Source organism: Coenobita brevimanus, chromosome 53, assembly GCF_032717465.1.
Source record: "Coenobita brevimanus isolate Jiangsu-jjx chromosome 53, ASM3271746v2, whole genome shotgun sequence".
Classification (NCBI taxonomy): Eukaryota; Metazoa; Arthropoda; class Malacostraca; order Decapoda; family Coenobitidae; genus Coenobita; species Coenobita brevimanus.
In genome coordinates this window covers 39,127,928-39,141,648 of record NC_137006.1, presented here as the reverse complement: position 1 = coordinate 39,141,648, position 13,721 = coordinate 39,127,928, and the positions used below count along the sequence as shown (strand labels likewise).

General features: G+C 41.4%; 1 protein-coding gene across 1 annotated transcript in view; it reads right to left on the bottom strand.

Annotated features, from left to right (window-relative positions):
• LOC145400799 (cytochrome P450 9e2-like) overlaps positions 1–12,188 on the bottom strand; it is a 76,466-nt gene extending 64,278 nt beyond the window's left edge. Inside the window, exons 1-2 of the mRNA XM_080273235.1 lie at positions 11,510–12,188; positions 10,698–10,916 (exon numbers count right to left, since the gene is read on the bottom strand). Coding sequence (XP_080129361.1) covers positions 10,698–10,916; positions 11,510–12,188 — 898 coding nt within the window. The remainder of the gene's footprint in view (positions 1–10,697; positions 10,917–11,509) is intronic.
• Between the last annotated feature and the right edge of the window lie 1,533 nt (positions 12,189–13,721).

The following is a 13,721-nucleotide window of genomic DNA, read 5'->3' as shown; positions in this document are numbered from 1 at the left end:
AAGATACTAGACAGAGAACAAGACTCTCGCCATCTCTTGTTTCTAGAGGCAATCTACATTCACTACCTACCATAAACACACAAGTCGAAGACTATCAAATCCTACCATCCTCAAAATTCCACAAGTTTAGCCAACAAAGCAGCCAATGCGCGATCAGCTTAGCGCTTCAGCTCCACCCACCTGTCTCCACCTGATTCACCCCAATCGTATACAAACAGCCACCCATGACAGAACCATGAGTTCCTGTCCAGCAGCTGTGGTGATGACATCTCTTTCATGCTCCAGTCTTGGCTCAAGTGTCTGTCAGGACTCTAAAATATCTTAATACATAACAGCTAGCAACATACATATATAGTCTAGAGGTTAGGTCAATGTCAAACCTAGGAGCCAAAAGGAAATGACGTTAGCACCTCTCCAGAATGAACACACCAGCACAATAGCCCACAAACAGTGCCTCATGACCATACACAGACATACACACACACAGGCTTCTAGAACATTTCAACAACAATATAGCACACGTGACACGACCCGTGCTTAACGAGAATGTAGGAATCAGAGCTCAGAAAGGGACTGGCCATATAACAGGCAGGTAGTGGAGAGAGTGATTAAGAAGAGGGGTCTGACTAGACTTAGTATATTACGTCCCAGTGTAATCCATACGCTGCTCAACTTAGACTTTCTCTGAAGATAATAAATCAAAATCAACTCTCTATATTCATCTTTAACTCCTCCTGCTCTTCGATTACCAAAATAACTTTAACCAAAACTCAAGACTCACCTGTTACAAGATTAAAGAGTTACATATACTGTATATAAATGGTGGCTACGAAGTTCCAACAATAAATGGTGGCAGTAACGATCGACTCTACGCCTACGAACCATCATTTCTACAAAAGCAGGCGAAACTGTAACCAAGATCAGCTCCAGTTCTACAGCTGATTCTACACTATCAAGAAACTACAATTCTATGATCAAGTAACCACAAGAAAGTTTACAGCAAGAAGAACGAGTTTACAAGTTTAAGAGTTTAGACTACGAGTCTACGAGTTCACGAGTCTGCGAGTCTACGAGTCTACAAGCCTACGAGTCTACGAGTCTACAAGCCTACGAGTCTACGAGCATACGAGTCTACGAGTGTAGAGTTGAGTCTACACTATCAAGACAGAAAACAAACAATACCTCTCACAACCAACAACTCACAACCAGCTCCTGACAGTATTCTCTACAACCCTCCCTCAGTCTCCCCGATCATCACGCTGATCCAGAGGTGAAGAGGTCACACGACGCCTTGCCAGTAGGTTAACAAAATATTGATACAAACAATCTTCCAATTTCTATGACAACCAGCGAACTACAACCATCTACGATCAACTACAAATAACAAGTCTACAAGACAACTCTATAATCTTCACGCAACTTCAAGTATCAGCAAGAAGAATAAAAAAAAAAAGCAAGTAAAGGAAGAGCAAGACCAAAGCAACAAGCACTAAAACCCCAACACTCCCTCCTACTGCCCCCCAATCTCCACAGCCGACACAGGAGTGCGAGAAGGTCAAAACGACGACAGCAAATACCAAGCCCATATTCACAACTCATCTTACTCATCTTCATTCAAGTTACTCATCGCTACTCATTTACTCACCACAACTACCAGTGTGGGAACTCGACGTCACTGTTCGTGTTTGCTGAGACGACTCCACGTCAATCAACTCGTGTGTGTGACACCACCACTAACCACCACTCACACCATTCCTACCACGGAAAAAATTAGCGAGTTACATAGTTACTTCATTTATGCAATACACAGTGATAGACAAAACCTTCTGCACAAACATCTAAAACGTGCTGTATAATTACAACTTAAATACATATACCTACTTCAATTATCTTCATAATTCAATCATTAAATACTTGCACCAACAATAAATATTCTACACTGTATATTCATTCATTTACTATAGCATTTATTTACTACCAACGAGTGTTACCATTTCTACCTACATAAAATACGTGTTTCATACATACAACTATACATCCAAAAAGTAATAAAGAAAATATACTATCACAGTTACTCAGTGAGTGGTTAAAAGAACTGTATTAAACATTTATTAATTAAAGCTACCTAGTGGAAACAGACAAATTAAGTTACACACACAAAAAAAAAAGGTGAACACCAATGACGTAGCAAGAATGAACAACATCTACCACACAATCGTGATGACAAAGATTTCCACACAGTGCTGACACATATATTGCCCACGATAGGTACAAGTGAACAACAAGTCAGTGTATATAGTTAATATTGTATATATATATATATATATATATATATATATATATATATATATATATATATATATATATATATATATATATATTATAAAATAACAAAATATGGGGTTATATAATATCATTTTCAGTAATATCTGTGCAATATAAACTAAACTTTTAAAAAGGGTCGCAATGAAATTAACCAGCAACTATGCAACCTTGGACAACATCGAAAAAGCGTAGTCAAACGAAGAAAAACAAACTATAGAAAATCAATGCATAAAAATAGAAAGAAAAGAAAAGAAATATAGTAAGATCACATAACAGACAAATGAAAATAGGTGTAAGTGTTACTACAAATGCCAAAATACCAAATAAACTCCTCCTATAAGTGAAACAAAAAAAATTGTTCTCCACGAGCCAGTGGCAAGACACATCATCACTATCATCGACCACAGTATGACCGGATTCGATGTCAGGACCGCAGTTATTACAATTATGTAACGACAAACGATTGCATTATGTTAAACTTGCTACAATTATGTAACTACAAACGATATGTAACAATTCTTACAGTGTTACAATTATGTATTACTACAATGTTTCTACAATAGTCTATTACAATTCATACAATGTTACAAGTATGTATTACTACCACAATGTCACTACAATATTTTGTAACAATTCATACAATGTTTAGTTATGTATTATTACCACAATGTCACTACAGTATTATGTAACAATTCATAAAATGTTACAGTTATGTATTACTACAATGTTACTAGAGTATTATGTAACAATTCATACTATGTTACAGTTAAGTATTACCACAGTGTTACTAGAATATTATGTAACAATTAATACAATGTTACAATTATGTATTACTACCACAGTGAACTACAATATTATGTACCAATTCATACAATGTTCCAGTTATGTATTACTACAATGTTACTACAATATTATGTAACAATTCATACAATGTTACAGTTATGTATTACCACAATGTTACTAGAATATTATGTAACAGTTCATACAATGTTACAATTATGTATTACTACAATGTTACTACAATATTATGTAACAATTCACATAATGTTACTACAATTCTGTATTACCAGAATCATCACACAAGTTAGGTGAAATATTAGACGTTACTAAATGGATAACTCCATATGTAATGTAATGACCTAGCAGTATTACCATTGCACAGTTATATGCGTATGTCTGTTATACATACACATCTTACAATATGTCATACAATAACCAATTTAACCATATTGCATTTGTTCAATTATTTATACAACTTGTTTAAAATGTAATATTACTGGATCATTGCAATATTAACATGAATATTATATCTATGCAATATTATAATCAATGTTATGTATTATCAGATTAGCATATGATAATGATGATTGCTGTCGGAGGACCACCAGCTGCATGACCGAACGATGTCAGGACTCTAAAATATCTTAATACATAATAGCTAGCAACATACATATATAGTCTAGAGGTTAGGTTAATGTCAAACCTAGGGGCCAAAAGGAAATGACGTTAGCACCTCTCCAGAATGAACACACCAGCACAATAGCCCACAAACAGCGCCTTGTGACCATACACACACATACACACACATGCACACATATACTCACACAGGCTTCTAGAACATTTCAACAACAGTATAGCACACGTGACACGACCCCTGCTAAACGAGAATATAGGAATCAGAGCTCAGAAAGGGACTGGCCGTAGAACCGGCAGGTAGTGGAGAGAGCGAATAAGAAGAGGGGTCTGACTAGACTTAGTATATTAAGTCCCATACGCTGCTCAACTTAGACTTACTCTGAAGATAATAAATCAAGATCAACTCCCTGTATTTATCTTTAATTCCTCCTGCTCTTCAATTACCAAAATAACTTTAACCAAAACTCAAGACTCACCTATTACAAGATTAAAGAGTTACATGTCCACCACAGCCACAGCAACACGGAGCAGTCGCCACGAGCGCCGACCATCACAGGCACCGTGAAATCGTACATTGTGAAGGCAGGATAGGGATTCATCAGGCGCCGGGACACCAGCGCCGATGTATTTGTACACCACCTAGGGGTCGCTGCTCCTACTTCACAGCACTGACAGCGCTTGTTAGGCAAGGGCGAGATGGTTGTTTTCTGACTCCACCAGACACCGAAGGGTCCTGAGGCTAGGGACGTCACCGGACCTGGGGGTGCGGCTTTGCAAGGCTCTGCCTTTGCATGTCAGCGCCCCAGAGATCGCCGATGTCCAGATGGGGTGGATACAATCGTCGCCATGTGCATCGCGATGACGAAGTTATTCTGTGGTGATAACAAGGCTGCGATGCTCATTTTTCTCCCTGAGTTATTCGAGAAGAACAGGTTGCCGTGCCTTGTCACCCCACAGAGCTTCACCCGTGATTCACAGCCTGTCCCTCGTCAGAAGCGCCGAGCCCCCACTCTGCAGCCTCCCAAGCCCTGCCCAACACCATGGAAAGGGCTGCGGCTCGATGCTCCTCTAAACAGAGCGACTGCTTCCATCACCACCGTCCCACCCTCACCAATGGACAGTGCAGACAACCAGACACACCACACGCTGACAGTAGCTGAGTACAGGGGCCCCTTCTCCCGTCGTCTCCATCCATCAAGACAAGGAAGTCCCTCCCCCTCATCCACCTGCTTTGCCTAACCCCTCCATCTGCCAAGATGATCTACCACCTACTGACGACGACCTTCAGTCCCGTGCTTCTCCCTCGCCACCACCGACATTGAGGAAAAAGAGGAAGAAGGGGAAGAAGCCAAGACCACCACTTCCAGCCAAGATGGACACTGAAGACCCTGCACCCTCCACTTCCACAGTCCGCAGCCATCACCTCCCACCTCCCAAGAACATCAACAAAGCAGAGATAGACAACATCAAGACGGCCCTTGACCCGGACAAACTTTTAGCACGTCTCAAAGAGACCGACCCAGATCTCTTTTCAAAATTAACCAGCCCCAGCAGTTCTTCTAGAGGAACCTCCACTGCAACTTCAGATAACTCCGGCAGGCTCTCCACTCTGTGCCTTGGTCCATACTACTCTTAAAGGTTGGACGAATCTTAACAACAACAACAACGACAGACCAATTAGATCCAGCCTGAAAATGGAATAAGATAGTTCTGAAACTTTGCTGCCATTTGGGGAACTCCTGATGAAACTTCAAGATCACCAAAAAATGTACGGCAATAGAAACCGTACATAAGAAAATCAGTAAAGGAGAATGTGCCATAGCTTTCAATCTTATATACCTCCAAGGAAATCTATCTATCTATCTATCTATCTATCTATCTATCTATATATATATATGGGTGTGTCTATATATGTATATTGTGTATACTTAATACATACAGTATATATATATTCCGCAAATTGTTTTGAAAAAGTGTTCCCCTGAACTTGTCTCTGTTCTAGCTAAATTGTTCAGACTAGCATACGTACTTCCTCATTCCCAAATTCATGGAAAGAAGCCAATATCCACCCAGTTCCGAAGAAAGGAAGTTCCTCTGACCCCTCTGATTACAGACCAATAGCTGTCACATCTTCTCTTGGTAAGGTCCTTGAAACTTTAATCAATAAGCACATTGTTAAACATCTTGAATCTAACAACTTAAATAGTGATAGACAATATGGTTTTTGCCACGATAGATCCACCATTGACATACTCAATCACCTAACTCATACAATTCATCAATCAATTGACCTACATGGAGAAACTCAAGCAGTAGCCCTTGATATTTCTAAAGCTTTTGACAGAGTATGGCACCGTTCCCTGCTGTCCAAACTCCCTAGCTATGGACTAATGTCTTTTGTTCCTTTGATTTCTTCATTTATCATTGACAGGAAAAAATGAGTAAAAGTAGATGATGTATATTCCAATTTTCACTCAATTAACGCCGGCGTGCCGCAGGGATCAGTTCTGGTGCCAACCCTATTCTTGGTTCATATTAATAATCTCTTATCTGTCACCCACAATCCCATCCACTCATATGCAGATGACCCAACACTACATAGTTCATTCACACTTAGACACCAATTTACAAAGTCTAATAACTCTACCTCTCAACTCGATACAGCCATCTCCATAAAGCAAGACCTATCTACGATCAGTGAATGAGGACAAAACAACCTTGTCTCATTTAATGCTATAAAACTAAATATATACTGAACAATTTACTATTAGACAGATATTGCCAGATTCGTACATTACCAGCAGTGCTACTAATATTCCCATCTCCAAAAGTATTGAAATTCTTGGCATCTCACTTAACAATGCCCTCAGCTGGACTTCTCATGTTAGATCACTTGCTAAAACCGCCTCAAAAAAACTTGGATTATTGTACAGAGTCCGTAACTTCTTCACTGACAAGCAGTTAGTTATAACTTATAAGAGTCATGTGCACTCTCAGCTTGAATATTGCTCACTCTTGTGGAATGGATGTGGAGAGATTGCATTAAATCAATTAGACTTAATTCAGAACAAAGCTGTTAGGATTATTAACAACCCTGCCATTACAAATAAATTACCTCCCCTACAAGCAAAATGGAATGTTGGCTCACTATCATTATATTACAGATATTTTTATGGCAAATTCTCAGACGAAGTTGCGTCCATGGTGCCACCTCTCCATGCCTTCCCTTGTGCTTCACGGGCATCTGGTAGCGCTCATGATTGGAATGTCACTCAGCTATATTGCAGAACTTCTGCCTATCAGAATTCTTTCATTCCCCGAACTGCATCTCTCCTAAACTCGCTTCCCCAGAGTTGCTTCCCTCCAAATTTCAACCCACAGCTGTTCAAATCTAACTGTTACAGATATTTTATGAACAGAGGACACCAGTAATCTGGTGTATGGATTATTTTTATTATTCATTTGTTTTTTCTTCCTCCATTCCGTTATATATATAAATATATATATATATATATATATATATATATATATATATATATATATATATATATATATATATATATATATATATATATATCCCCCCCCTGGGGGTAGGGGGGGTTTTCAAGAATACTCCCCCAGGATCCCTGCTTGTCGTAAAAGGCGACTAAAAGGGTTGGCGGAGGGTTAGTGCCCCTCCCCGGTAAACAACTAACTAAAAAAACAAACAAGAAGCCTCGATCAAGGACTGACCAAACGATGACGACCCAGGACCGGACAAAGGACTTGGTAATGGGTACATGGAATGTAAGAGGAGCGAATGATGAGGTGAAAGAGAGAGAGATTGTCCAGGTGCTTGAGGGTGCGAAAGTGGATGTATGTGGAATAACTGAAATAAAATGGAGAGGAGAAAGTGTGAGAGAATGGGAGTATGGATGGGGTATATGTGCAGGAGTAGGTGAGAATGCGAGGGCAAAGGAAGGAGTATGTATAGTTGTGAGTAAAAGATGGAAGAAGAGCATAAGAGAGTATGGATCAGTTGGGTCAAGGATTGTGTAGGTAAAGTTGAAAGTTGGAATACAAATGTGGGCGGTTGTGTGTGTGTGTATGCGCCAACGCAAGATCGTGCTAGAAGAGTGAGAGAAGAGTTCTGGACAAATGTAGAAGCGTGCATGGAAAAGTTTGGAAGGAGTGAGAGAGTGTTTTTGATCGGTGATATGAATGGTAAAGTTGGGAATGTGAAGGTGGATGGAATAGTTGGTGAGTGGGGTGTGCCTGCTGAGACGGATGAGAATGGGAGTGCGTTAGTGGACATTTGTGCTGGGAGTGGGTTGGTGATAGCCAATACCCTCTTCAGGCATAAAATGATCCACAGGTATACATGGAGAGTGATGAGAAGGGTGGGTGGTGAACTGAATGAAAGGAAGGCAATGATTGATTATGTGTGTGTGGATGAAAGGATGCGAAGATGTGTAATGGATGCAAGAGCTTATAGAGGTTGGGGGAGTAGGCTTTCTGACCACTACTTGGTGGTGGCCAGAATTAGGATTCAAGTAAGATGGAGGAATAGAAGAAGGGAAAGACGAGAGGAAGGAGTAGTTGCAAGGAGAATGGAAAGGTTATAAGAGGATGAGAAAAAGGCAGAGTATAACAGAGAAGTGGAGGAACGATTGGGCAAATATGAATTGGAGCAGATGGGAGACGTGGAAGGTGTGTGTAGGATATTTACAGAAGAAATATGTGCAGCATGTGATGTGGTGTGTGGAAGGAAGAGAAGACGGAGGAGGGTGCAAGGAACAGCGTGGTGGACTGAAGAGTGAGACAGGCTGTGGCACAAAAGAAGAAAGCATACAATGAATGAGTGAGAAATAGGGGCGTGGAAGAAGTTGAGAGGCAGAAGAGAGAGTTATATGTAGAAAGAAAGAGAGAGGTGAAAAGATTAGTAATAGAGAGTAAGAAGAGAGTGGATGAGGAATTTGGAAGGAATTTGAGTGTAAAGTGGAGGGACTGTAAGAAAATGTTCTGGAAAGAAGTGAAAAGAGTAAGACAGGGTGGAAGTGAAGTTAGCAGGGGAGTGAAAGATAAAAATGGTAGATTACTAGTGGAGAAGGGAGAAAAAGTGAGCAGATGGAGAGAACACTTTAAGGAATTGTTGAACATATAGGATGGAAGTAATGCGAGTATAAGTGCCTGAGGAATGGCTGGGAGAAGGAGGGAGGTGAGAAGACAGGAAGAAATCAGTAGGATAGAAGTTGTGGAAGCAATGGAGAAAGTTAAATCGGGGAAAGCCCCAGGAATTGATGGAGTGTGTGGTGAAATGCTGAAGCATGGGGGAGAGATAGTAGTAGAATGGATGTGGAAGATGTGCAGATTGGCCTGGGAGGAAGGTAGAGTCCCGGAGGATTGGAAGTCAGGTATAATTATTCCCTTGTACAAAGGAAAAGGGGAAAAAGAAGTGTGTGGTAATCATAGGGGCATTTGTCTTCTTAGTATAATAGGAAAAGTGTATGGTAGGATACTTATTGACAGAGTTAGAGAAAGAACAGAGAAATTAGTTGGAGAAGAACAGGGAGGGTTTAGGAAGGGAAGAGGTTATGTAGATCAGATATTCATTCTTAGATCTTTAGTGGAAAAGTTTCTAGAGAAGGGAAAGAGGTTGTATGCGGCTTTCATGGATTTGGAGAAAGCATATGACAGGGTGGATAGACAAGGATTGTGGAAAGTGTTAAGAATATATGGAGTAGATGGGAAGTTGTTGAATGCTGTGAAGAGTATGTACGATGGTGCGAAGGCTGTAGTGCATGTGGTTGGTGAACTAAGTGAATTTTTCTCTTTGAAAGTTGGGTTGAAACAGGGATGTGTCATGTCTCCATGGTTGTTCAATCTGTACATGGATGGGGTAATAAAAGAGGTACAAGGTAGGGTAGTGGATGTTGGAGTGGCCCTGGTGAGAGACGATGGTGTTTGGAAACTCCCTGTACTGTTGTTTGCAGATGATACTGTGTTGTTGAGTGAAGACGAAGGGGAGCTGCAAAGCTTGGTGGATGAGTTTGGGAGATGTGTAAGAAACGGAATCTAAAGGTGAATGTAGGGAAGAGTAAAGTGATGGTCCTTGAGAAAGGTGAAGTCAGTGAATATACAGCGAGGTTGGATGGTGAGGAATTGGAAAATGTGAGTACGTTTAAGTACTTTGGTAGTGTGATGAGTAAGGATGGAGGTTTGGAGGGTGAAGTGCTTGAAAGGATACAGCAGGGAAGAAAGGTTGCTGGTTCTTTGAAAGCAATGATAAGAAACAGGGAAGTGAGCATGGAAGTGAAAAAGTTACTACATGACAGTATTGTGATACCAACTCTAACGTATGGAAGTGAAGCTTGGACGTTGTTGGAAGGACACAAGTCAAGAGTGAGAGCAGTGGAAATGAGTTATTTAAGAGGAGCCTGTGGAGTCACATGGAGAGACAGGCTGACGAATGAGGATATAAAGAAGCGTTATAGTGTGGATGTGGATATGATAGGAAGCGTTATGAGGAACACACTGAGGTGGTTTGGCCATGTGGAGAGGATGGAGGGTGAAAGACTGACGAAGAGAGTGTATGTGAGTGAGGTGGAGGGGGAACGAGGGCGGGGGAGGCCAAGGATGAGATGGAGGGATGGGGTGGAGAGGTATATGAGAGAGGGGTGTGTGAGTTGGGAGCCGGGCAGTGAAATGGCGGGGGACAGGGCGGCTTGGAGGCGATTTGTTTGTGGCCACCCCAAACGGGATTGAGGCGTCTGGCAATATATATATATATATATATATATATATATATATATATATATATATATATATATATATATATATATATATATATATATATATATATATATATGTGTATATATATATATATGTGTACAGTATATATATATATATATATATATATATATATATATGTATATATATATATATTTATATGCAAAGTACATTGCTGTGACACTTACCCATGATACAGGCATTGAGAAGCTTAGCCTCCATAACACCCTGGTAAGTCAGCTCCCCTCCTTCCTTGACCAGATCCCGAACTTCCTGTCGAAGCCGCCGCAGCTGCTCTGGATTTTTGGCCAACAGGTGGGAAGCAAAGGCTAGGACTGAAGCAGTGTTTTCATATCCAGCGACCAGGAAGAGAATACTCTGCGCCACCACAGTCCTGTCTTGCAGCACTGAAAGTTTTTGAGGGGTCACCACTAACCCTTGAACTTACAGAGGGTGGCCCGTAAAGAACGTTCCATCATATACTCACATGATACCTTATGTGCTGCAGGGATGCCTCAGTCTGCTGTTATGGGAGTGGATGTGGCACTGGGAATAAGAAATGAATGATACAAGTAAGACACTGATAAGGCTGACTAGACCATCCCCATAATACACGAGAAAGCAATTGGAGTGGAAGGGTAACATTATAAATGGGCCACCTTGTATTTCAAAATGATTATCAATTATACCTCATAGATATTAGCGTGCCTGGGTTCATTAGATCATAAACTCAATCCTTCCTCTGGTCAGGTGGTTTGAGGGGTAGGATGCATCAGGGAACGGGCTGACCATGCCTCCCAAACATTACCCACTCTTACCTTCCTCAGATTATACATGTTGTCAGGCAATAAGGAAAGCCTACAAACTGTAAGGATAACAGTTTTAATCATGAGCAGCCACTAGATGCAATGCATATTTTTTGGTCAACGGTCAAACGATTTTTCTTTCAGTTAGGGAAAACTTGGTCTGGAAACAAGGAAGAAGATGGTGTATGACTAACCTAATCTGGAGATGGTGGGGTCTTCACTTCCTGCCCTGCGTTCTTCCAGCATCAGATCCAGGAAGTCTCCACGCTGCTGGCCGGACTCGCGGGACCTAATTGTCTCCTCAACCACATCCCGGAAGAAAATAACTTCAGGGGAGTCCAGCTTGAAACCAAGTGCTTTGAAAACCCTCGGGAAGTTTAATAACAGTATAAGTCTGACAACAGTGGTTGGTCGAATCTCAAAGAATTTGTTGGCATTTTCGGCAAACACGGGCTTTTCTTCTGTGAGTGAGTTGCACTGGATACCAAAGGCACAGGATGCGATGGAATCCATAGTGAATCTTCCGAATTTGTCCTTCATATTAAGTATGGGGTTTTGCTTGGCATCTTTAAGGCAAGAGGCGACCAGAACATCAGCAATCTCATTCACAAGTGGAAACATCCTTTTCATCTTGCCTGAGGAGAAAGCCGTTGACATAACTGACCTCAGGGCCTTCCATTCGTCGCCAGTTTTGTTGGTCAGCATCTCCACCAACACACTCTCAGAGTCTAAAGTAAAGGTCCTTCGATCCACAAAGTGGTCAAAATCCTTAATAGTGATATTCTTAATGATTTCGGGGTCACGGATCATGAGGCCTGGCTGAAAGAAGGAGTACAAACCGAAGAAACTGTGGCTGCTGAAACGCCTGTACATCTGAAAAAAAAAAAATTATATTATACAAACATATATATATATATATATATATATATATATATATATATACGGAAAATGCCTTTGACAGAGTCCCTAGAGAGGTGGTGAAGTAGGCAATGAGAAAGCTTGGCTTGGAGGAGTGGCTGGTTAGGGTGGTTATGGCCATGTATGTGGGTGCCCGCACCCAGGTGAGAGTGAATGGAGATTTGAGTGATGAGTTTTCCGTGAATGTTGTTGTGCATCAGGGGTCAGTTTTGAGTCCCATGTTGTTTATCATGGTACTTGAAGCCCTCTCACGTGACTTTAGAAATGGACTCCCGTGGGAGATGTTGTATGCTGATGATTTGGTGTTGACTGCAGAGAACAAAAGGGAGGCGGAGGAAAGGTTTAGAAAGTGGAGGGATGGTATGGGGCACAAGGGCTTAAGGGTAAATGCAGATAAAACAAAAGTAATGATATCTAGGGTTGGTGGCGGTACTGCCAAAGACGAGGAAGAGTGGCCATGTGCAGTTTGCCCCAGGGGCATGGGAAGTAATTCTATCTTGTGCGGTGTTTGTGATAAATGGATGCACAAGAGATGTAGTGGTATCAGAGGTGGACTGTGAGATAATGCTGATTTTATGTGTACAGCGTGTCGGGGAGAGCAGGTGGAGATTGTCAGGCGTGAAAGGATTGAACTTGCTGGTGAATCTCTTGAGTGTGTGGAAGAGTTTTGTTATTTGGGAGACATGTTGTGTGCTGGAGGTGGGGCTGGAGCTAGCTCTGTGGCTAGGGTGAGAAGTGATTGGAAGAAGTTCAGGGAGCTGTTGCCTCTTCCGACACTGTGAGGGCTCTCCCTACATGCTAAGGGGTCTTTGTATGCAGCATGTATTAGGAGTGTAATGCTGTACTGTAGTGAGCCCTGGGCAGTAAAGGAGGAGGATATTCGCCGGCTCAGACGTACAGAGATGACAATGATTAGGTGGATGTGTAGTGTGTCCCTGCGTGCAAGGTCCGGGGAGGGCTGGGTTTATGATGGAAGAGCTGAGAGGTAGGATGGGACTGGAGTGTATTGGTGTTGTCATGAGGAGAGGTAGATTGAGATGGTTTGGACATGTGTTGAAGATGGAGAATGATAATTGGGTGAGGGAGGTGAGAAGTGTTAATATTGGGGGTGGGGTTATGAGGAGTAGACTGAGAAAGACATGGGACGAGGTCATTAAGTGTGACCTCAGGGTTAAGGGACTGAGCAGGGAGGCCGCAGTGGATCGTCCAGCGTGGAAAGCCGCCATTAGGTGACCAAGGCCAACGCATGCAAACATGTAGGAGCCTTTAAAAATGTAACGTAATGTAACGTATATATATATATATATATATATATATATATATATATATATATATATATATATATATATTTTCATGTGAAGAAGAAGGAACGAAAGACCATGAGCCCGCAAAACTGTTCCTTCCAAGAGAAAAATATAATACTAGAGAGAGCCAATTTCACGATCCATTCATTTCGAGATGCCTGGACACACTGCGTTTGAAAGACTG